This window comes from Mus caroli, unplaced genomic scaffold (assembly GCF_978045245.1).
Source record: "Mus caroli unplaced genomic scaffold, Mus_caroli_1 scaffold_13, whole genome shotgun sequence".
Taxonomy (NCBI): domain Eukaryota; kingdom Metazoa; phylum Chordata; class Mammalia; order Rodentia; family Muridae; genus Mus; species Mus caroli.
In genome coordinates, this window is record NW_028227268.1 from 14,328,169 (window position 1) to 14,353,148 (window position 24,980).

The 24,980-nt window shown below is 51.9% G+C and overlaps 1 protein-coding gene across 1 annotated transcript in view; it reads left to right on the top strand.

Moving 5' to 3' along the window:
- The first annotated feature begins 7,510 nt into the window (after positions 1-7,510).
- Cacng4 (calcium voltage-gated channel auxiliary subunit gamma 4) overlaps positions 7,511-24,980 on the top strand; it is a 59,921-nt gene continuing 42,451 nt past the window's right edge. The window contains exon 1 of the mRNA XM_021177846.3: positions 7,511-7,765. Within this exon, the coding sequence (XP_021033505.1) occupies positions 7,546-7,765 (220 nt within the window). The 5' untranslated portion in view covers positions 7,511-7,545. The remainder of the gene's footprint in view (positions 7,766-24,980) is intronic.

The window sequence follows — 24,980 nt, forward strand, 5'->3', positions numbered from 1 at the left end:
CTTAATTGTTGTCTGGAAGCTTCAGCAGCAGCATCTAGGAAATGGGGGTAGCACCTTTCTCATGATGAGGAGCTCAACCTACAGGAACATGTGCTGGGCATCAGCACACCATTTTCTGGGACAAGGGATTATTTGTGATGTCCTCAGAGGAGTCTGGAGTGGCTGGACAAGTCACTGGGAGTAGTCACATTTGATTCCAGTGAAGCACAAGCTGTCATGATAGGTAGGTCACCTCTTCCACCCGCAGAGCCACTGTGGGGCCCCAGCCAGGTCTGGGCACAGATTCTGTAGGAAGTATCTGCAGACACTGGGCAGTACTATCCACTAAGTGATGATATTCCCTTCCGAAACAGAAATCAGCCTGTTTCTCTCGGAATTTCAAATGGCCTAGAACACATAAACCATCAATGGAGGTAGCCAGTTCCTTCCCAGGCTGATATGGAGTCCAGCAAGAGCAGAGGCAGATGGTGGTGTCTAAGAACTCGGACTGCTTGGGAGGCAAGGCAGGGAGGGGCTGAGATACACAGCCAGGGGGGAGGTGCTTCAGGACAGACCAACCAGAGATGTCCCTAGGGATGCTGCATGGCCCTTGAAGAATTTCCAGAATACCTTGAATGCATAGCTTGTTCGTGTGTGCATGTGCGTGTGCGTGTGTGTGTGCATGCGTGCATGCATGCGTGCGTGTGTGTGCGTGCGCACATGTGTACTTACATGTGAAGCTCAGAGGTGCTTCTCTACATTTTTTTTTCTTTTTCTTTTTCTTTTTTTTTTTTTTTGAGACAGGGTCTCTCAATGAACCTGAAGTCTTGTGTTTTTGCTAGACTGGCTGGACAGTATCTTCCTGTCTCTGCCTCCAAGCACAAGGGTCACAGACGCCCACCATCACCCTTGGCTTTTACGTAAATTCTGAGGAGCCAAACTCAAGTCCTCAAACACAGCAATCGCTTTACTGCCTGGGCCATCCATCTCCTCTGCTCCATCGTTGTGTGGTAAGAGACTCTGTTCACCAGGCTGGCATGAAACCCATTATGAAGCCTAGGTTGTTCTCAAATTTGCAATAATCCCCCTGCCTCAGCTCCTGAGTTCTGGACTTCCTGCAGTGCACCACCATTCCTCGCAGGAAATATTGACTCTCATTACAAGCATCTCTGTACACTGAGTTAACGTCAGGCCACTCGGTGTGGGTCTGGCAGACCCCTAACTGCTAAGCTGCACTCTGGAGACCTCATCTCCAGACCTCACACAGCTGTCTGCAAACAGCTGCCACCATGCCATTCATGGCCGGGAGACCAAGTTCTCCATGAGTGAGTCCACAAGGTAGGGTGTAATTCATGTTTCTCTCCTTCTGAGCCATGCACTGCCACACCCTTCTGAGCTGGGGGAAGAATTTCAGTAACACTTCAGTGACTAAAAGCAGTGACTTTAATAATGTGCCTGTCACCAGGGATATCACCATTCATAGGTCCCCAGGAGACAATAAGGACCACAGAGAGGGCTTCATCGATGGCCACCATCATTTCTAGGCTGGATAAACTAATGGGTTTGGGGTCTGGCAATACCCTTAAGCTTAATTGCTAAGAGGTATTTCCAAATGAGATAACAGCTGTTCGTTCAGTATATATTTATGATGAAATAGGCGTAGGCTCTAAGGCCACACTGCTGAGTCTCAAAATCACACCATCCTTGGAAAGCCACTTGCTTGTCTCACTTTGGCAAAAACGAGGTTGTAATAGAACCTACATTGAAGAATTGGGAGTGGGGCGAGTCCACATGAGACAATGCCTTTAAAATATTGACACTGCTTAATCATTTCTGTCCACTTCCCCAGGCCTCTGTTCCACACAGCCAGCCAAGACAGGTACTTGGGTCCCTTTTTACCAGAGTGGTTCAGCCACTAGTCCTAGAGGCCACATAGCTCAGCTGGCAAAGCAATGACTAGAACCCCAGGTTGGCCTGAGTTGGGTGACTTTCCTTTTCCACTTTCTCAAAGGGTCTGGGAGAAGCATGGGAGACTCAGGGCTTTCTCGATGACCAAGTGGGCGGGAACAGCAGGCAGAGGGGGGAGAGTGCAAGCATTCTGCCTACAGACATGGGCGATGCAGAAAGCCGCCTGTAGCATAAAGCGAGCCCTCCCACTCTACAGCAAGATGGCCCTGAGAGGGCTAAGAGCATCCCACCTCCAGCTCCCAGCAGGCAGCTGAGAGCTGGTGGGGTGCAGGGATGAAAAGGGAGGAGGGTTCAGGAGGCTAAGGGACCGGACCTTCCCCCAGAGCCAACCTTTCACTCGCAGCTGGCACTTGGCAGCAGAGTCTTGTGCTGCCCTCTCTCCCAGCTCCTTCACAGGGCTGTTATATTTTAGGAATTAAAGCTGTGCTCTGTAAAAGCACCAATGACACGCGTTAGCTGAAGAATGTGCCTTCACCGGCTGCCCTCCCCACCTGCTGCTCATGCCCGGTGTTCAAAGGCTTCCTGTCTCTCAGTGCCTACCCATTTTTCCTTGGAGTTGTCTCCACCTTTAAGAGTCAGCTTGGATTCAGAGGCTAGCTGAGGACAAAGGCACCTCTGGCCTGTTTGTCCTGTTGAGTGTTTTGAAAAGAATGTTCTCAGAATAACCATCTCTTCTCCAGCGTGCTGGGCTGGAAGCTTTGGCCAAGATGGCCCTTCATATTAATATGCTCATCAGCGGGGGCTGGTACCAGAACAGTTTCTTGCTAGGGAGCTCACTCAGCACAGCCCCTGTTGTGATTCCCTTTGAGCCCACGCGGGCTTCACTCACAGCTCACTGGTTCACTATTTAACACCGACAGCGATGTGCTGGGTTCTACTCCCACGGACAATGCCCAGGAGACAGCAGCAGCCAGAGGCCAGCATTGTCTGATGGGGGAGCTAAAGGGCTCTTATATTACAGAGCTGATCTTCTGCTTTCTGCTCCGGCTAGCACCTAGGGAAGAAGAGGGGAAGGTGAGCTCCTAAGACCGGTGGCTTTGAGCACTTGCCCTCAACCTCTGCCCCCTCTGAAGTAAGAGGAGGGAATCAATCAAGTCCTACACTCCCCCTCCATGTGACTTTGATACTGACTTGAATTTGATTTCATCTAAATGTATAGGAGGAGTGGAGAAGGGACCAGAGTAAACAGAGTGGCCTCAGCATCCTCTGAGAAGTGGGTTGCAATGTTAATTACCAGAGCCTGACTATGCTCTAGAGAGAGCTACGTCCAGATCCTGCCTCCAGAGTTAATGTTTATCCACATAGACATTGTTTACAGAATGTGGATAAAGACATTCTCCCTTCTCGGATGAACTTATAGGAGGCCACAAAGATCCCCAAAGACACCCACCCAAATACCACCTCCCTTCCCTCTGCACTGCAAGGGGCCGCCTCTGAGGCTTCTATCTTAACTGTGGTGGAGCTGAATAGGAAAGCCTGTGTGTATCCAGCTCAAATGGGATCTCAGAGATAAGCAAATGAAATGGAATAAACTTGAATCTACAAAGCCAAGCGGTGTTTTCTGGTCTCTGCTCTCCCTCAGAGGAACCTTCTGAAATAAGGAAGAATAGAAAGTCATTTTTTTTTGCGACTTTGCATAATCTGATGGAGGGGGGCATCCTTCTGGATGCTAAGCAGCCTCCACGTAGATAAGCCTTCTCCACCCCTAGTCAAGCCCTGGAACATTCTGAGACTCATCCCTAACCTTTGCCTATAAAAACTCAAAATCATTCTTTCTGTCTAGGTGCCCGAGATGCTGCCCAGGCTCCCTCACCAATCTTCCCTCAGATAAGCCTCCTGAAATCACCACAACCATCTGCCTTTGAGCAGAGAAATGAGATATCACAAAACATTGCCACATAAAGGTCGTTCTTTCAGGAGGACAAAGGGAAACAAAGCCCTTAATAAAGGCTTTCGGAGACACCACCCACGGTGTCTGCATCCCTGGTGGGTGGTGGGGCCTCTCCTCCTCCAGCTGCAGAGGTAGCCCTGCTCTGCCAGGCCAGTTACCTTGGCATTCGTGCTCTGACACACGTATTATGCAGCACGAGCAGCCTAGTCCTATATTCCTCTCCCTCCTAACTGCCTGGCGTGGCCGCTGATCCTTGGATCTGAGACTATGAGAATTTCACTCACGATGGTTCCATCTTCACAGCTTGTGGAAAGTGAAGATTTGAAGCAATTACCAGAAAGAACCAATGAGAAAAGAACCACTCTGAATTGGGAGGGAAATGATTCTGGAGAATGGCTTTAACTGACAGTCTCATGCCCCACCTCTTTGGCCATACAGGGTGGCAATAAAATATGTAGTCACTGTACAATTTGTCCTAGGTGGCTCCCTGGAAGAAACACCAAGTGCCCTATCTCTCTAGAATAAGGCTGGTCCACAATCTTCTCCCAAGCAAGGGTTGGATACATCCTTCTCTCAGGTCTGGAAGCAACCCAGGGGACACTGCAAACTCTAGGGTCCCTAGGCAGCAAAACTCAGCCATTTAGAAGTCTTGAGTCTAGCTGAGCAGAAATTTCCAGATTTCAATTGTGCTCACCCAGGCATGATGAACGGCCTCAGACAGCCCTGAGTTTGCTCCAGCTTCTTTGCCGGCGGTCAAGTCCTTATTTGACTCCACAGTCTACACCCACATAAGCTCAGGTCCAAGTGTGGCTGCACGTTGGGTGATCACCAACAGATAGGCAAACCAGCAAGCCCCCATCAGGGTCCTCTCAAAAGAACAGGAAATAACAACAGTCTCCAGGAGCTGAGCTGCGATCTGACCTAGGGTGAAAGGTTCAGCAAGCTTCTCCACCTCAGCAAGCTTCTCCATCTCAGCAAGCTTCTCCACCTCAGCAAGCTTCTCCACTTCAGCAAGCTTCTCCACCTCAGCAAGCTTCTCCACCTCAGCAAGCTTCTCCACTTCTTCTCTTCACCTTGACTCATATCCAGGTGTTTTGAGGTGTGGAAGGGCAATAGTGAGAACTCACAGAATGCCCTATATGTGCTCAGAGTGCATCCTAATCTCTGTCTCCAAGAAAGAGAGAAGTGGCTTTTGCCACTAATTCACAAATAGCTGTCCAGCGCATGTGTGTCCAAGGCTGAGACCTGCAAAGCAAATCTGAAAGGCATACCATAGAAGAATCTCCCTCCCAGGTAGTCATGGCTTGTCCAAATCAAGCTGTTCACTACCAAGGTGGTAATGATAAGCCCAGGTCCCATCTCGAGATCTCTCCAAGACACTCCGAGCCCCTCTGTGGGTACAGTACAAAAGCTGGTCCAACTTGCTTCCTAGAGCTGAAGACGTCTGTCCTACCTCCTGTGTGACTTCGGGGTTGCTTGCTTGGAGGAGGAGATATTATCTCAGTTACCTAAGAAGGCATGAGGGGAAATCTACTCCCCACCCACCCCCTGGAAGATGAATTAGGTCACTGCATTGGTTTCTTCCAAAATCCTAGGAGAAGCTCTAACTAGTACAGGCCAGAGGATGCTTCTGTGTAACCCAGTGAGCTGGCTAACCCGGATGTGGGTTTTCACACCTTGCTTCATGGAACTCTGAGGAGCATAGAGGAGCTTCCAGCTGCGGGGTGTGAGCCGGGGTGGGGTGGGGGGGCCGTTCCACCTCATTTCCTCAGCAGTCAGGACACCAGGTTTATTTGTGTTGGCTCACTGTTAAGGATTACCTCTGAAACAAAGACTGACTGACTCCCACCCCCACCCCCCAAAAAATAAAAAATCGCCTCTCTCAGAGCACAGAACCTTGAGTTCATCTTGGAGACTCCTGGAGACAGAGGTGAGCAGCCTTGCCCTGAAACAGGAGAAACCGTCACATGCCTTCTGGTCCATTCAGCCGGGTATCAGGCACCTGCTGGGTAGACAATACAGGCCTAGATGACAGCGATTTTTTTTTAAAGAGAAGAAAAGCAATAACTCTCGTCCTTTGAAACTTTGGAAAGCAGAACAGACACCCCCAAAGGCAGAGGAAAAGGCCAGCAACGCTGATTGGGGTAGTCAGTCTGGTCCTCACATTTTATTATTCTGTATTTTTTTTTCTATTTGTTTATATTCCCTTCTCCCAGCAAAAGATAATTTTTCCCAGGGCAAACATTTGCACATTGCTGCCACACACGGCTATATACAAGGGAGGAGCTCACACTCTCCAGAGAGGAAGAACAGTGCTCTGAGGCTGGGGTCATTCATTTTCTCTGAGGAAAGCTGGGAAAGTGGCCCGGGAGGTAAAATTGCAAGGGCAGCAGCTTTCCATGTGTCTCTTTCAATTCCAGGGGGTCAGAACAGCAGCCCACAGAACAACCCTCGAGGATGCAACAGGAACAAGGATGTAAGAAAATGCCTGAGCTCCCGGGTGGGTTTCAGGCCTCCTGCGGGGGAGGAGGGGAACTGGGTGGCGAGGAAGGAACCTGGCTCCAAGGAGCTCGGAGTGTATCCAGCTTGGGACCCTGCCAGCACCAAAAGCAATTAAGGGAAGAGGCCAGAGGCCCCGAGGCAGAGTCTGACAAGGTTAAGGGGAGGTGAGGAAGAGCCGGTTAGGCTGAGGAAGAGCCAACCGGAGAAAAAGTAAAGGTTCAGAGAAGGACAGGGAGAAGAAACAGCTGGAGGCTACAATGTAGTTGCTGGTGTTCCTGCCTCTATCAGCAATGGATTATCAGAAGTGCGACTGTAGTGTGTCACATCCTCAGTCCCCCTTCAAAGAAGTTCAGAGCTCCCCAGTGCCTGCTAGAACCCCTTGGCTGCTTCGGTTGAAATGGAGGTGATCTTCGTCTGGTTTGGCCCATAAAGAATGTCTCCCGTCTGTGACCCACATCTGGGGCCTTTGGAAACGCGAGGAGTCTCACAGTACATCCCTGCCTAGACCTTCATAACCAGGTACAGCCATAAGGCCGTGGGGAAAGAAGGAAAGGAGACGCAATCTCCATCCCACAGAATGGGATGCAGAATCCTTGGGACTAAGGAGATCCTGGCTGTCCCGGGTTGGAAAGAGAGGTGACTGGAGACGCAGCTTCCCCGGGGTCCTTCCAGGGAACCAATCTTTCTTTCCCTCGGCTTCCTTCGCTCTAATAATGTGAATGAAGCCTGAGAGAGAAAAGAGAGCGCGCGTGAGCGCAGGGAGGGGAGCGAGGGGAGGGAAAATCCCGGCCGGGGGAGAGCGAGCGCGGGGCCCGAGGCGGAGGGGCGGCGCCGAGAGAGCGCGCCGGGCGGCGGGCGGTGGGTGGAGGCGCGGAGGGCGCGGGCCAAGAGCGGAGGGGAGGGCGGGCCGAGAGGGAGGAGCCCCCGGCCGCCACCGCCGCCGCTGCCGCTGCCGCCGCCGCCAGCCCGCCCGGCGGCCCGCGTAGCCCGCGCAGCCCTCACTCGCCGCCGCGCCTCGGAGTTTGAGCCCCGCGCAGCCGGAGCGCAGGCACGCCCGGGGCGCGGGGTCGGAGCGCGCAGCGCGGCGCCGCCCCCCGGCCCTCGGCCCCCCAGCCCCTGGAGCCCCCGGAGCCGCGCGCCGAGGGAGGAGGGCGGGCGGGCGCGGCGGGCCGGGCCGGCGGGCGGCGGACTATGAGGCGCCCACCATGGTGCGATGCGACCGCGGGCTGCAGATGCTGCTGACCACGGCCGGAGCCTTCGCCGCCTTCTCGCTCATGGCCATCGCCATCGGCACCGACTACTGGCTGTACTCCAGCGCGCACATCTGCAACGGCACCAACCTGACCATGGACGACGGGCCCCCGCCCCGCCGCGCTCGCGGCGACCTCACCCATTCGGGACTGTGGCGGGTGTGTTGCATCGAAGGTACGACCCCTACCCCCAACGCACACACATAACACGCACACATGCACACGCACACATTGCCCCGGGGAGTGGGCCGGGGGAGGGGTGGGCGCGGCGCTGGCTCCACGCGAGACACAAAGAACCTAAAGCCGGGAGGGTGGGTTCCCGAGTGGACACGGGCGCAGCAGCCTCGGGTCCCTCTAGGTTGGGGACCTCCCCAACACACCGATCCCACAAACTCTCCGCTCGCACGCGCACACCCCCTCGCGCACAGACACAATGAAACACACAGAAACTCACGCACGCGCGCGCAACCCGAGAGCGGAGCGATCCCCAGGGGCCTCGCCGGCGCCCCTGGGGGAGGTGGAGGCTGGCATGGGGGCGGGAGGAGTCTAGGGTTGGGGGGAAAGCGGACGCGGGAGGAGGGGGAGGGGTTGCTTGGCAACCGGTGTCTGTGCGATTGCTATGGGAACTGGCCATCCTGGGGCGGGGCCGGCCGGGGGCGGGGAGCCCCGGGGCAGCTAGGCGCTCACTCCAAGCCCCCAACTGAGAGGGTAAGGGCGGGGTACAGGTTGGGCCCCAAGCGGTTCTGGGGGAGCCAGGTAGCTCCAACCGGCCGGCCTTCTCTTGATCCCTGAGACCACAGACTCACTCCTCTCTGCGCGATGGGTACAAGAGGGGAGCCGCGCCGCGTCTCCTGTAACTGAGGCAGCAAGCCCTGGGTCACTGCCCCTCAGCACGAAGTCGGCAAGAGACCTCCGTAGGAACCACACTGGGTAGAGGAGAGTCAACAGCGGACCAAGAGTGGGCTGGGAGGGGCGTGGTCGCTGTCAGGGCAGGGCGGGGCTCTGTGACCCCCTAGGATACAGAGACTTGAGAGGTGTGCTTCGGTTGAAATGCATCTAGAGATAGGGATTGGGTCCCTTGGACTGTGGGGACAGCTTCTAGGAGCGCGAGGCAGAAACCTCCGACGCCGGAAATGCATTAGGCTTCTTAGCCCTCCTGGCGCCCTCATGCCCAACTGAAACTCTAACTAACAGGTGTCTACGGAGGGGCGGTTTGGTTCTGCCAGGCTGTAGTCAGATCGGCTGGTTGGTCTCTGAGACTGGGGACAGATCAGGGGAGCTGGCGATCATTGCTTTAATTTCTCAAAAATCCTTGCGTAGTGTTTCCTCTTTCTTTCCGTCACCATTTCTCGTGTGCACTCCGCCCCTGGGAGGTTGAGTTAATTCTCCCCTCCTCTCCTCCCTTCAGCTACTTAAGTGTGATGGGATGCCACAGGAGGGCCAGCTCTTAGAAAGATAGCCCTTCCTGGCTGCGTTTTGAATCATATGAAAGGCATTGTGAGGTTTGACTTAGTGATACCCCCACTGTCCCCGCCAGACCCTGGGCTCCTGTCCATCTCTGTCCTCCAATTCCGAGTACAGATCGGGACTGCTTCTGCACTTTGGAGTTTTATGATAGCTCTGAGCAGTTTGTAGATGACAGAGTTGTGAGATCAATAGTTAAGGGGGAAAGAACGCCTCACAAAGGAAGTGGTGGGCCCACGATGACACCCCCCTTTTCTTCTGAAAAAAAAAAACATAATTTTTTGGGTATGCAGTTGCTCAGATCGTGAACACCTACACTTCTCATCCGGAGAATGTACCCACGTCACTACCTGCCACCGCACCTGAGTTAGAGAGCAAAGGCTGCAGAGCTGTGTGAGTTCTACCTCACAGGCTCCACTGGATGCCACCTCCCACCCCCACCCCAAGAAACCCACGGAGCTCGGACCTTCCCGTTTCCCAAGGGAAACTTGAGCGCAGGCAAGCCTGGCCTGCATGGTGACTCCAATGCCTTCTTTATTAATCCCTCATCCTAATTAGGATTGATGCTGCACTTAGCATCTTGCCAGCTGCCTCGAGCCGTTTGAACTCACTGTTCATCAAGAGAGCCCCGAGCTGATCAGGGCAGCTGGCTCGCCTGGCAGAGGGAGCCATCTGGGGGACTTCACGGAAAGAACTGGGCTGCCTCTGTTATTCCCCAAAGCTTGGGGGGTTCTAAGGGACGAGCAGGCTGTACCTACTGAGTGTACCAGGACCAGAGCATCCCCCCGAGACTCAGGGCTGTGAGAGTTGGTTCAAGATTCTTTGTCCAATGCTCAGATCCATAACTGGGAGGGAACTGCCAGCTTTTCTCATAACACAGCAAGGAGGCAGACAGCTCCCAGAGCCACTGATGCCTCCTGTGACGCAGGCCAGCACGTGGCCAGGGGCTGAGACCAGGACAGGACAGTTAGCCTCGGGCCACTCCCTAGGGACACCAAGAAGTGTTTTGGAGGGTTACTTCTACTTTATTGGCTTTTGTGGGTAAAATGAACTATTTCTTCCTGTTTTCTAGAAACCCCCACAAACACATAAGCATGACATCTGCACCCCCCAAAATACATGACATCTGCACCCCACACGCACATGACATCTGCACCTCCACACACACATGACATCTGCACCCCCCACATACATGACATCTGCACCCCCCACACACATGACATCTGCACCTCCACACGCACATGACATCTGCACCTCCACACACATGACATCTGCACCACCACACACATGACATCTGCACCCCCCACACACATGACATCTGCACCTCCACACACACATGACATCTGCACCTCCACACGCACATGACATCTGCACCTCCACACACACATGACATCTGCACCCCCCACACACATGACATCTGCACCTCCACACACACATGATATCTGCGCCTCCACACACACATGACATCTGCACCCCACACACACATGACATCTGCACCTCCATACACACATGACATCTGCACCCCCCACATACATGACATCAGCACCCCACACACACATGACATCTGCACCTCCACACACATATGACATCTGCACCTCCACACACATGACATCTGCACCTCCCACACACATGACATCTGCACCCCACATACACATGACATCTGCACCTCCCACATGACATCTGCATCTACACACACACACACACACACACACACACACACACACACACACATGGCATCTGCACCACACACACACATGGCATCTGCACCGCACACACATGACATCTGCACCTCCACACACACATGACAGCTGCACCACACACACATCTGTACACACACACCCACATGACACTTGCACACACCCCACACACACACACACACAACCATGACATCTAAATTAAGAGGAGGAGTTGAAAAGAGGAAACATTTGGTTAAAACAGACTACTGCAGCACGCTGTGTATAAGTGTCTCAAGTGCAGCTCAGGGAGTCAGATGGGTTAGCTGGCAGCTCACAAACAGCCAACACCATTTCCTGAATGTTTCCTGTGCCTTTTAGACCTGGAGGGCCCAGCCCTCTCTCCTAAGGTGTCCACAGAGACACCTGACAGGGACAGCTGCTGTACCCAGCTTCAGCAGAGCTGACCTTGCCCCAGCTTCCTTCCACCCACCTGGCTCTCCCCTGGACAAATGTCTGAAGTCTCAGGTGCACAGTGCTCCCCAGCAGGTTCACACCACTCTTCAAGGGACTGCCCTCACCCTCATGGGCAGGCAAGAGAGGACAGTTCTGGGACTTGCCCAGAGACACCCAGACAGGAAGCAACCAGCTAGGTTTGAACCTCTTTATCGCTGTAGAGCTCTTCCTGCCATGTTACCCTGCCCTTTCCCCAGCAGCCTCTGGGTTGCCATTAAAAATAGAGAGCCATGTATTTGGCTACTAAGGAGAGCTCAGGTTGGGGGGTTGGCAGGAAGTAATTTTAAGCAAGGATGTACAACTGGTGCACAGATTGCATAACACAATCTTCTCTCTCGTTGTGTGTGTCTCTCTCAGTCTCTCTACTTCTGACTCCATTGCTCTCTTTCCATTGTGTCCTGGACTAGCTTGTCCCTACCAGCCACTCTTCGGCCCTCCCCCTCCTACCTTCAACCCATTATGCATCTCTTTGTCTATCTCTGGACAAGGCCAGGGATGAACTGAAGGGGAAATAAAGTCATTTCTGTCTCAGGTATCATCGATAAATGTTTGTTTAATTTCTTTTCATTTTGTAATGTGGAAGGAATATATCGTGTCCTGCTCAGACATCAAGAGATGGAAGTACTGTTTGGACATGGAGGGAAAAGCAGACCCTAGGCACAGAAGCAGGAGTGTAGGACCATCTGCCAAGGCTCCACACCCACCATGAACCACAAAACACACACGGCCTCCTAAGATTCAGACCCCTAAGAGACCCCATGCTACAAAGTTGAGCCTGAACAACACACTTCCTTCTCTTGCCCCTCTACCATGTCACCCATAGATGAAGCCACCTCCAGCACGCTCACGACTCTGTCAGAACCTTAACAAGACAGCCTTGACACCAGGGTTGTCTCTGATGCTTCTTTTGTGCCAGCTGGGCACTGATAGGAGAAGATACAAAGTTCTAGAATATAAGGAGTAAGGATGGGCAAAGCCTTTATCCTAGTCACTCTCACCTTCCTCGGCTGGCCAGAAGCTTTGCCACTAGTGTCCCCAATCTTCATTCCCACAGTGACCCACAGATTAAAAAATACCTGTTTCTCAGCCCTGTGGCCTGCGTGTGAGGAGGGAACAGCTAACTAGGGTGTCTGCTCCAGAGGCTCCGGCTGTCCTAAGCCCTATCCTAAGCCCATAGGTGGGAGGGGTGTGTATTCTACATACGCTTCCAGTCCTTTCATGGTTGGTGAGATCGGATGTGGGTCTTCACACCACACTCCAGGATGAGCCAGACCGCTCAGAGAGTCTGGGTATACAGAATAGCTTTTCTTGGCAGCTGCAAGGCCCCAGATTGTGCCGGGACCATTGCCTCTTATATTGGTTTTGCTTTCTCTTGGACTAACCTAGAGACAGCCCATCCAGTCTGGCTAAGGTGGGTAGTAGTAGCCAGAGCAAGTCCTCCATCCCTATTGCTTTGAGGTGCCACCTTCTGGTCCCATGTCCCCTTAGTGTTGATAATAGTCCTCATTGACCATAGACATGTAAAGGTGTGAGTAGTCACCAACAACACTTTTACTTTAATATTTATTAATTCTCTGTCTTTTAGAGGTAGAGAAGCTGAGGTTCAAGATGGACGGAGCTCCTGTGTCAGGGCTGCCTTTCCCAGCCCGGCTCAGCACAAGTGTAGGCGCTGCACTTTCGGGAGCTGTAGGTTTCAGGAACTATAGTGTGTGAACCACTGAGGCTTGGGAAAGGGCAGCTAAGGGGCTGTTTTGCCATATCTGCTGACCCAAAAGAATGATTAAAGATCTGAGAGGCAGGCCATTTGAACAATAGGCCTTCTCTTCCCATGGTTCTGGAGGTCAAGGAAGACAGAGGTGGAGAGGCTGGCTCCTTAGCTCCTGGGCTCCTGGGCTCCTGGGCTCCTGGGCTCCTGGGCTCCTGGGCTCCTGGGCTCCTGGGCTCCTGGGCTCCTGGGCTCCTGGGCTCCTGGGCTCCTGGGCTCCTGGGCTCCTGGGCTCCTGGGCTCCCGGGCTCCTGGGCTCCCGGGATCCTGGGATCCTGGGATCCTGGGTTATGTTTTTCCTGGTGCAATGTTCTTCCTGATCTACTGATGGCCACTTGCCTGAAGAGATCACATAATAGATGGAGGAGGCTGTGTGTCCCTTCTAAGAGAGCTGATGCCACCATGAAGATCCCCTCCTTATGGTCTCATCTAAGTCTAATCATGCCTGTTTCAGTTAGGGTTTTACCGCTGTGAACAGACACCATGACCAAGGCAAGTCTTATAAAGGACACTATTTAATTGGCTTACAGGTTCAGAGGTTCAGTCCATTGTCATCAAGGAGGGAGCATGGCAGTATCCAGGCAGGCATGGTGCAAGAAGAGCTGAGAGTTCTACATCTGAAGATGAAGGCTGCTAGCAGAATACTGGCTTCCAGGCAGCTAGGATGAAGGTCTTAAAGCCCACACCCATAGTGACAAACCTACTTCAACAGGGCCACACCTTCTAATAGTGCCATTCCCTGGTCCAAGAATATACAAATCATCACCATGCCCAAGTACCATCTCCATGTCTTGCTGTCCACCCTGAAGATAAGGAGACCACCATATGAATTTGGTGATATTCAACAGCTAATCCACAACAGGGGTGCTTTTCTTTCCATACCTTGCTCAGCAGCTGCCATTCACATCCCTGTCATTTGGAGGTCCCCTCTCTCATCTGCACACTTACGGATGATACCAGATGGCCACCATCTCTTCTGTTTCTGTCTGTCCTTCCTTCAGCTCTGTCTCTTACCAGGGTCTTACATAGCCCAGGCTGGCCTTCAACTCAATATCCTAAAATGACCTTGACCCCTGATTCTCTTGCCTCTACTTCTGAGTGCTGGAATTACAGACAGGCATGAGTCACCATGTCCCATTTGTGCAGTTCTGGGGATTGAACTCAGGACTTTGCATATGTTGGACAAACGCTGGCCCAACTGAGCTGTATCCCAAGCCCCCTCCTTTCTCTCTTCTTAAAGGAAATACTAGCACCCCTTTTTGGAAACGAGCTGACTTAGTAAGGAAAAGCTGGGCATCTTGGTGGATCCGGTCTGAGGGTCCCACCATAGAGCTGGCTTTCAGATAGGCTTGATGGTGTAATCCTCAGGTCTTTACAGCAGACCTCTCTTGTGTTAGTCTCCCCAGGCAGCTCAGATACTGAAGACTCCCAGGATGCAAGTCCCAAGAAAGCAGAGTGGGAAAAGACCTCTGGTTCTAGGACCCAGGGTCTCAGAAATGCGAAAGGCAAAGACCAGCACAGCCAGGTTGGAGTAGCTTGCTGTGTTGAAGACAGACTGCTAGTTCTCTGTCTCCCAACCTAACATATGGGGTCTAGCTAATCTGGAACCTTCTCACCTACTAGAGCCCCAGCCTTAGCTTGCAAATTGAGCAAAGCTCTGAGTGCTTCCATGGGAGGCACGGGGGCTTTAAGACCCTTCAGAACACCTCAGCTGTGCCGTATAAATGTAATGTAAGCTGTCTGCCTGATGGCACACTTCATTCATTCATTCGTTCATTCATCCGTCTGTCCGTCTACCCATCCATCCATTCTGCACAAGCTCACTAAACACCTGGTCCCCTAAGACATGGGAGGCCCCGGATCCTTGCTGCAAACAGAACACACTTCCTAACAGAGCAGTTGACACTCTGTGGAGTCAGAGTGTCCTGGGAGAGACTTCAGTCCAGCCACCGTCACAGCTGAAACAAACCTGATGTGGATGGAGAAAAATTGGCAAGGTGGTCTGAGGATAGCCCAGAGAGGGTAGCCCAAGGAAGCTCAAGGTCAGGGTTAGGGACCCCTTTCACCCCAGATTTCTGCTGCTAGTGGGGCAGGGGTAGGGGTGAAAAGGGATCACGGCTTTTGTTTTTCTTTTTCTGAGACAAGGCCTCATGTAGCCCAGGCTAGCCTGAAACTCGATGTGTAATCAGTGTTGAACATGATCCCTGATCCTGCTACCCCCCTGTCTCTAGTGCTGCATCTGCACCCTGACAAACATCCTCTAGCTTTATGTGAAGGATTCCAGAAAGGTAGAAGGCCCATCTGGATCCTGTAGTGTGGTAGGTGGCCACACTAGAGTCTCTGGGATCAAGTGGCAGCTGCAGAGCTAGGAGATATGAAGGAAGGAAGGGTGGGGAGACGAGGAGGAGCCAAGGCTACTCCCCAGATCCAATGCTTCACAGCCACCCGAGTGACAATGGTACAGTGTCCGAAAGGAGGAAGTCTGAAGAAATTGTAGGAAGCCAGAGCCAGGGCTGACTCAGATGTTTGACATCATAAACCTCCATTCATAATAAGCAGCAGTGCTGGAAGGTCCCATGGAACCCCCACAGGAGCCCATGATTACCGACAAGCCCCAAGGCTCATCGCCACTCGTTGCTCCCTACAGGGTAGAGTCTCTGAACCTCAGCACTTAGTGTTGGACCATATTGTGTCACTGCCCTGTGTTGAAGGATCTTTAACTGTATCCTAGCCTTGAAACACTAGAAGCCAGTAGCAGGTCCTCCTACTGTGACCACTCAGTATGTCTTCAGATGTCCTCACGTCCCACTGGTCCCACTGGTCTAGGGAAAGTGTCATTTAGTCCAATGGCCGTGGTGATGGAGGCAGGCAGGCTCGGTTCCAGCTAGAAGCTCTGCTCAGTTCTCTAACCTTCAGGGACACACAGGGGACTCAAGCAAGGGGTGGAGCGAGTCTATTAATGGGGTGACCTGGCGTCTGCTTTAAGTGCCCAGCTCCTTCCTTTATTAATAGCAAGGCTCACCTGCCTGTGCCACCCCAGCACGAGGCCTCAGCCATGCTGGGAACTGCTGATGGAGCCCAATCCTCACTCAGAGCAGGCAAAGCAGGGCGACTTATGCAAGGTCGCATGGTAGGGATGAAGGTCACTAGCCACAGAGCTGGAGTAAGTGCAGAGGCCACCCTGCTAGGATCTGTCCCCAGCACAGTCTCCACTTGGGCAGTAAGCAGCCACCATGGCATATGCATCGGGGTATAGCCATAAAGGCAGAGCCATTTAGGTGACAGCCTCTAGCATACACAGAGGACCCTTCTGGTGCAGCCCAAGGGACTGTGCGACTCAGAGACAGTGCTGGCCCTCCCAGATCCCAGGCTCTCTCCCTTCTGTCTTCCATACAGCAGAGTGGACTCTCAGCCATACCCAGTCAGCTCCTTCCTTGAGATTTTCAGGCATTCATCTGGGTGTCCCCCAGATACTGGCGGCCTCATAGGTGCATGGGTTTGGATCCTGAGTGTAGCTACAACCCACCCACCCCACCCCCAAGCCACAGTCTCTCAGGTAGGGGCATACAGATGCAAAAGTGCCTGCAGACCAAAGCCATGATCTCTTTGGTAACCCAAGATTCCAGTTGTATGTTGTTTTGGGATATTTGAAACGGTCTCCTGTAGTCCAGGCTGAACTCACTTTGTACCCAGGGCTGGCTTTGAACTCAGTCCTCCTGCCTCTGCCTCCTAAGTGCTGGATTACAGGTGTGCTCCATCATGCCCTGCTTGCTTTGGATCAGCTTTTGACAATACAGAGGTTTGAACTCAGGGCCTTGCACATGCTGACCAAGCAAACACTCTGCTGCTGAGCTACATCCCGAACCTATTCTGGTTCCTTAAGGTGATCTCACTGCATGGCCCAGACCCTCTCACAGTCTTCCTCATGGGCCTCCCAGCTGCTGGGATTACAGACTCACACCTGCACACCTGAACACCTGCATACCTGTGCACCTGTACACCTGCGTACCTATACACCTGCACACCTGAACACCTGCATACCTGTACACCTGCACATCTGCACACCTGTCTACCTGCACACCTGCATACCTGCACACCTGCATACCTGTATACCTTCATACCTGTACACCTGCACACCTGCATACCTGTACACCTGCACACCTGCACACCTGTATACCTGTACACCTGCACACCTGCACACCTGTACACCTGAGCACCAGCATACCTATACACCTGCATACCTGCACACCTACATACCTGTACACCTGTACACCTGTACACCTGAACACTTGCACACCTGTATACCTGCACACCTGAACTCCTGCACCCTGTACACCTGCACACCTGCATACCTGTATACCTGCATACCTGAACACCTGCACACCTGCATACCTGTACACCTGCATACCTGTACACCTGCACACCTGTACACCTGAGCACCTGCTGCAGGTGTTGTTTGTTAGTCCGTGCTGCCGTCTCCATTGCTACCTCATCTCTGAGAACGAGCCAGAGAGCTCGAGAAGCTTCTTGGCTCAGCGGAGTTCCACACAGCCTAGGAAAACGTGAACAGGCAGAGAAATTGTCAGTCTGCCTGTCTCGCCTGCCACCAGCCTTTTACCTCCTGACTGTCAGCGACAGAGGCAAGACCCAAACAGGTCATCACAGATACACTTTCTCCCTGCACAGCAGTCACAAAGATCGGGGTTCAAGTCTAAGCCCAGCCAGTTGTTGGCTGTGTTTCTAGACAAATTAGTCTCTCTGGTCACCCATTCTCTCAGTATAAATCAGGGTGTTGTGAAATTGCTCCTGAGGTTGTTTTAATGTCATGCTATGAAACATGCAAAAGGCCCTTCCTTGTGCCTTGTAGTCACTTGAAGCATCCTATCACGTTTATTTCCCCTTCCCGTAATTCCTGAACTTTGGAAGTTCACATAGGAAATAGATCTCCCAGATGTTGCAGCTGACCTGGGAGGTTACCTAATCAGCGTCCTGGCCACCAGGGTCTCAGAATGGATGAAACTGAACCTCCCTTAGTGGAACTCATAGGTGCCAGCTCATCACTGCGGGCAGCAGAGCTCCAGAAGACTGCTGAGAACCCCAAAATGGATGGCTAAGGCAGAAACTGGGTGACCACTGACATCTAGCAACAGAAATACAACATCTGTAGTGAAGCTAGAGATGGTTGAATCCATCCTTCCTCCTGCCTAGAGCCAAACTTAGCCAGAAATCAACTCCAGATCACTGGTTGTGAGTCCCAGTGTCTGGGATGGGGCCAGATAAAGAATGGCTGGGTCCTAGGGTGTGGAGAACATTGCAGAAGGTCAGCAGGGCTGTGGATTGGTCCCCATTTTGCCACTAACCACATGGACACTTTTCAGTTGGCCCCTCAACCTCTTAAGCCTCCTTGACTTGCTCAGTCATTAGATACCCCTCCCTGCCTCCATGCCTCCTCCCTGTTCTGCCTCCCTCCTCCTTATATCTTCCCTCCCTCCTCCTTATATCTTCCTCCCTCCTCCATCCTTCCTTCTCCTCCTCTCTATATTCCACTCTTTCCCCTACGGGTGTACAAACATGTAATGTGAAAGCCTGTGACTGACAGTGGCCCTGCCCCCTTGGAGGCTCTGTAACAGGAACGGAGACTTCAGAATTCTTTTCTCGGGAACACTCTGGGCCTGGCTCCCCACCCCCAACACACCTTGATAGGGAAAGGCTTGCACAAGGCAGCCTCACACATGAGGTGTGGGGCAAGCTGTCTGCCAGCTGGAGGAGTCTCCCTTCTCCCACAGGTTGTCATCAGCCTCCATCAAAACTTCAGAGGCTCTGCCTTGAGCCCAGCATGGCCCTGGCCGCTGCAGAGACAGGGCAGAGCTGTTTCCTGATACTTAGCCAGTTCCTCTCTGTGTGGGATTCCCCTGCTCAGCCTCTGCACACAGTCACAATGGTCTTGTCAAGCTATCTGCCAGATCACATCACTCCCCAGCTCCCTCCAGTGAGAACACACCCCACTTGTGACAAGGCTTGGCTTGGCCCCTGATGCCTCCAGCTCTGAAATTTTCCAGAGTTCTTAAGAAATGAACCTGCTAGCCAGGCGGTGGTGGCGCATGCCTTTAATCCCAGCACTTGGGAGGCAGAGGCAGGCGGATTTCTGAGTTCAAGGCCAGCCTGTTCTACAAAGTGAGTTCCAGGACAGCCAGGGCTACACAGAGAAACCCTGTCTCGAAAAAGAAAAAAGAAAAAGAAAGAAAGAAATGAATCCACTGAGAGGGAGAAGAACTTGAGGGCAGTGGGCAAGACCTGTGTTTGACTCTCGCTTCTCTCTGCTTGGACATGTTCCTTTGTTTCTCCGAGCCTCTGTTTTCTCATCTGTAAATAATGGGTGTATGGATGCTAAACCATCATATAACACCCACAAAGGTCAAATGGGATTCTACCCAAGGAGCCGCAAAGACTGCCCATACATGATGTCACTGTCCCACTGGAGAGCATGCTGTGCTGAAGATGCAGCCAGAAGGCTGGGAACTGCATAAGGTGATGTCTGGGAAAAAAGCTGGACCAGTTCATTAGGAGTCCCTCAGTCATAGGCCAGTGAGATGACTCTGTGCTGCCAGCCAGATGGCCTGTCTATTACCTGGGTCTCACGAGGCGAGAGGACAGAACGAACTCCCTTGAGTTGCCTTCTGACTACCATAATCGTGCCTTAGAATACACAAGACACACACACACATACACACACACAAGTAAATAAATATGTTTGAAAATTTTAGTCACTGTGTCACTTGCTAAGCTTGAGAGGTAGCTTAGACTTACATGTAGTAAGCAGCCATCAAGTGGGTTTTGTGGGTACACTCCCCTTGTAGAGCAGATGGGTTGAATCTGGAGGCCACTGAGGTAGAAATGACGAGAGTTGAAGTCAGGACGGTGGCCTGTGGGAGGCAAGTGGGTGTTGGATGTCCAAGAAGTGTGTTTTCCAAAGCCTGAAGGAAGCCCCCTGACCGGCTGGATGTGAAGTGTGGAAGTTGGGGGGCAGGCACAGAAGTAGGAGGCTAGGAGGAATCTTGCAGTGGCTCAACCCAGGAAGCCTACAGAAGAGCTGTTTCTCAAGGCTGAGTAGCTGCCTGTGGAGAGATGAGAGCTCAGGTTCGCTATGTATCTGGCTGAAGACCTCCTGTCCCCTGGAGCTGAGACAGCCATGGCCTGGGGATAGAGATATGGAAGCCCAAATGGATGGATGGATGGATGGATGGATGGATGGATGGATGGATGGATGATTGAGTAGGTGGGTAGATGGGTGGGTAGGTGGATGGATGGGTGGATAGGTAGGTGGGTAGATGGGTGGGTGGATGGATGGAAACAGCTCCCCCTGGTGATGTGAACTAAGCCCCAGTGCTTTGGGCTTAAGATTGGCGACCAGACTTCTGAACTAAAACTCTGGCTGAGGGACTCCGCGACAGGTTTTTGTTGTGGGTATTAAGTTGCAATACAGACGATGTCATGAGGATCCTAGAAGGTTGGCCTTCCTAGTTTGGGCAAGAAAGGGAGAGCATCTAGGAAATTTGAACTCAAGACATCTAGGAAAAACCCAGATGCCAGGGTTGTTTGGTAAACTACTCAGAGCCCTAGGTTTGATTCCTAGAAGCCCATCAACAAAGTATAGAGGTGCACTTCTGTAATTCCAGCACTTAGGACCAGGTCAAGGTCATCCTCAGCTACATAGAGGGTTCAAGGACTGCCTGGGCTAAAAAAGACAAGAGCAGGGCGGAGAGCACCCCCATTTTCTCATGGTGGGTGGGGGCAGTGGGAAAGTGTATTAACACACACACACACACACACTATGTGAAGGCCTGAAGTTTGATTTGGGAACTCATTCTTGGTCACTGTTTGACCTTATTCACTGAGGCAGGGTCTCTCACCCTACCTGGGGGACCTGTTTGTATGGCCAATTCTGTTAGCCAGCTTTTTCCTCATCCTCTGCCTTGCAAGGCCTGGAATTACAAGCATGCCCAGCCAGCCTGAGGGGATGGGATCTAGAGATCCAAACTCAGTCTTTACGATTGCGTGGCAAACACTCCTGAGCCATCTCTCCATCTCCTTAACCACTTTTTTGAACGAGAGGACCCTGCAGATGGCCATCAGTGACCCTGAGCGACCTGTTCTGCTCCAAGAAGACTTTGGGGGTACAGAAAAGCTGTGCTAGGGTTCCAGAGGGTCACAGAGATGGCAGTAGGGTAAAGACAGATGTAGGTATGGAAGCTAGAACTCACTGCTCTTACCTTCCCTGGGAGAAACCACCAGGATGCACTCCAATCTAGATCAGGGGCTGTCTGGAATGACAAAGGCTGGCACAGTAGACCCCCAAAAGTGCAAATATTTCCCTTCTGGTTCTGGAGAGCCGCCTACAACAAAAAGAGGCATTTCACACGGTGGGGTGTGGAGAGAGCCTGTCAGACAGCAGGCCTGAACCAAACAGTATTCTTGTAATTGCATTGCAGGGAGCAGGCAGGGCAGTGAGACGGAGGCAGACTTGGGTGAGTCAGGATTTGAGTCCAGACTGCCTCCTCCTCCTCCTCCTCCTCCTCCTCCTCCTCCTCCTCCTCCTCCTCCTCCAGGAACCCTAAGCCAATCAGTCCACCTTCTCCGAGACTCAGTTGCTTTGTGTGTAAAATGGGGTGGTAGCAGTCTCAGAGAGAGAGTCGCGTGCTTGGCTTGGGGCTGGAACTGTAGCCCTGTACCATCTTCATCTCATTTGATGCTGTAAAAGGACGCTCAGCAGCACCTGGAGATGGTGTAGCAGAGCCAGAATGAGCATGGGACTTGGGAACAGAATCCTTTGATGTTTAATCCCAGGACCTGTGCACACCTCACTCCCAGTCCATACCCCAAAGCACGGGCAAGAAAAAAAGCCACTGTGATGCCCCCCACCACCAAGACTCTCTCAGGACATCTCAGGACACTCAGGCTCTCATCCAGGGGCTGCACAGCCCAGCCAAGGCCATGCCACCAACTCCTCATTAAGATGCTGTGGGTGTGGGTGAGGCTACCCGGCACTGCTTCCGGGCCTCGCTCTGAAAAGCTCCGATAACAAGTGCACATTGACAGCAAGGGTTCCCCAGGCGAGCACGCCATCCCCAGCTCGCATCTGAGCCCTCGCCTGAGACATTTTCTCGCTTCAGCAATTTGGCTTGTCATACAAAAGGGGTTCTGATTCCTCCTGATGGCTGACTCCTCTTGCATGAAAAATGGCTTTTGTTGTCTTTGAGTCTAAGGAACCTAAGGATTCCTGACCGTGAGTCCAGGCCAGATGCCTGGTGGCTGAGAGGTCCCACTGGCTTAACCATTCAGAAGGCCTCTCCTCTCCCACCCTGGTGATCACTTATAATCTGTAGCCCAAAGCCCTGAGGCTGTTGCCCTCTGGCCTCTGAGTTTCTGTCTCCTCGTCTCATACTAGTCAGCTCCTTTGGAGTGACTGTTTTTGATGTGTTCCAAAGATTCTCTTTTGGGTGACCACCATGCCAACATAGCTAGCTATACCATCCCTGTCATTCCTGGCCACCACTGGGGTCCTCTTTTCTTTTTGTGTGTGTGCCCCCCTTTGTCTGTGTCTATCACCACTCCTGTGTGTGTTCTGGGTGTGTGTGTGTGTGTGTGTGTGTGTGTGTGTGTGTGTGTGTACGTGTGTATTTGTAGAGAAAGACAAGTTCAGTGTTATGTGCCTCTCTTGATCTCACTCCACCTTATTTTTGAGTCAGAGTCTCTCACTGAACCTACAGTTTACCAGCTTAGCCAGGCTAGCTAGCCAGAGAACCCCAAGCAGCTGCCTGTCTCTTACTCTGTCTCCGAGGTGACAGGCCAAGTGCCACCTCTCCCAGCGTTTGTGTGGGCGCCATGGCTCAAGCTCTAGTCCCGGAGCTTGCTTGCGTGGGAAGTACTTTACCCACTGAGCCATCTCCCCAACACAGGCCCTGCTCTCCTGAACACCAGTTTCTCCCCTTCCTTTCCTGTCCATCTTCCCTCCTTCTTTTCAATTTTTCTTTCTAATAATTTCTCCTCTTCCCTTCCTGGCTGGCCATATTTAAAGCATGCAAGCTTCTGGTGCGAGACAGCCTTTTTAAAGTTATTGAAATATTTCCTAGATTTTAAAAAAAAAGAAAGTATTATTTTAACTCTGCCATGATTAGGAGGGTTCTTAAACACAGGGAGAATTCTATTAAATAGCAAATTGAGTGAGTGGAAAACCCACAGTCGTGGGACCTTTAAAGATCATCGGGTGCGGAGTAGATGTGACTGTGGTGATGGCTGGGAAAAATATTGGAAGGAAATTCACCAAACTGTTAATGCGGTAGTCATGGTAACCAGGAGTGATTTATCTTATCTCCTATGGTTTCCAAATTTTCTATTATGTTGGGGTTGGTGGTATAAACCTCACGCTTAAATCACGGGAAACCACCGGGCCAGTCTCCAGACAGATGAATGGATGCGTGTGTTCCTTCCCCACTGATGGTGTTTCGAGTCTTTATTCTTAAATGCATCTGGGCACCACGCCCATGGCTTCTGGCCAGGGTTTTCACGACTGGCTGCCCCTGACTTATAACCAAATTGATTCCTGGATCAAAGCTTTCAAGAGCTGTCCATAGCTGGATCTTTTATTTCCCGTACGTTGCAGTTTATGTACTGTGTTTTCATCCTAGAGAGCTATCCTCTCCCATAAAAAAAGTGCCACGAAGTAATTGAGGGGGAAATGAAATGTGGGTGTGGGCTCTTAGGAACTTCTATCACGTATGTACAGCTGAGTACCTCAGAGAGAGAGCCCTGGGGTGCCGAGAAGTGCCCTAGGGGGCGGCCAGGCTGACCACATTTCACAAAAATAGGAATCTAGTGACGGTTAGACAGAAGAGCTTTGATCTGTTGCCTGCCCCTAGCTCCTGAAATTCTTCCCCTGTGACAAGTTTAAACTGCCTCATTGTTCCAAAAATCCTCACACTCGTTCAGATAATGGGTACTCTCTCCAAAAAAATGGATTTCCCATCACTAATTCCATTTGTGTAGAGTTTGGGAAAATCTGCATAGTGAGTCCACAAGAGGAAAGGCAGCTTCCAGGGTGCCTTTTCATGCTGGTGACAATGTGACCTCTTTCTCTTGTGTCACAGTCACTTGACCCTTTAAATGCCACTTGCCGCAGACATCTAAGCTCCCTCTCCATCCTGATGGCCAGGTCACCGCGCTGCTTCCCATTAGCAGGGGTCCCCATTAGGTCAAAGGTATAAATGAACACTGCGGCAGACGCAGTGCCGTGAGAGCCCAGCGCTCTTCAGCTCTGATGCCAGCAAGCACTTGACCTGGAAAAGTTATTCGAGATTCTGATCAGAATTACTGTCCCTCCAGCGGTGACGGTGGTGACGTCACTTCTTTCTTCTTCGGTCTTTCCTGGAACCTGAAAACAAAGCACTCATCTGTGACCCTTCAAGGCCTTTCAGATTCTTGGAAGTGCCTATTTCTCCTGAGTCTGCCAACTTCTAGAGGAGAGGGAAGGAGGTCTACCTGGAATTTTTGTTTTTGAATTATATATCTTATATGTGACTGCATTATAGATTGTATATGGTTGCATATATATAGTTCATATATGGTTGCTATCTTGTGTATTATACATATATGCATATTCACATATACATATATGCACATGTATATGTGCATGTTGCTTGCCCACTTCTGGCTTAAAATCAATCATTATAAAATGTTGGTTGGTGCCAGGCACTGACAAGATGCTGGGGTCCACACCCTCAGGAGACCCTCTTCCCTTTTACAAGTGAGCCCAAGCAGGGAGAAGCCCAAGCTAGCCCCATCCAGTCCCCATCCAGTCCATGGTGTGTGCTTTCTTCTCCATCTGCCCCACCCCCTGCTGATCACCTTTCTCTTTATCATAATTACAAATCCTTTAGCAGCTCTCAAGTGCTCTCTGCGGACCAAGCACAGTATCT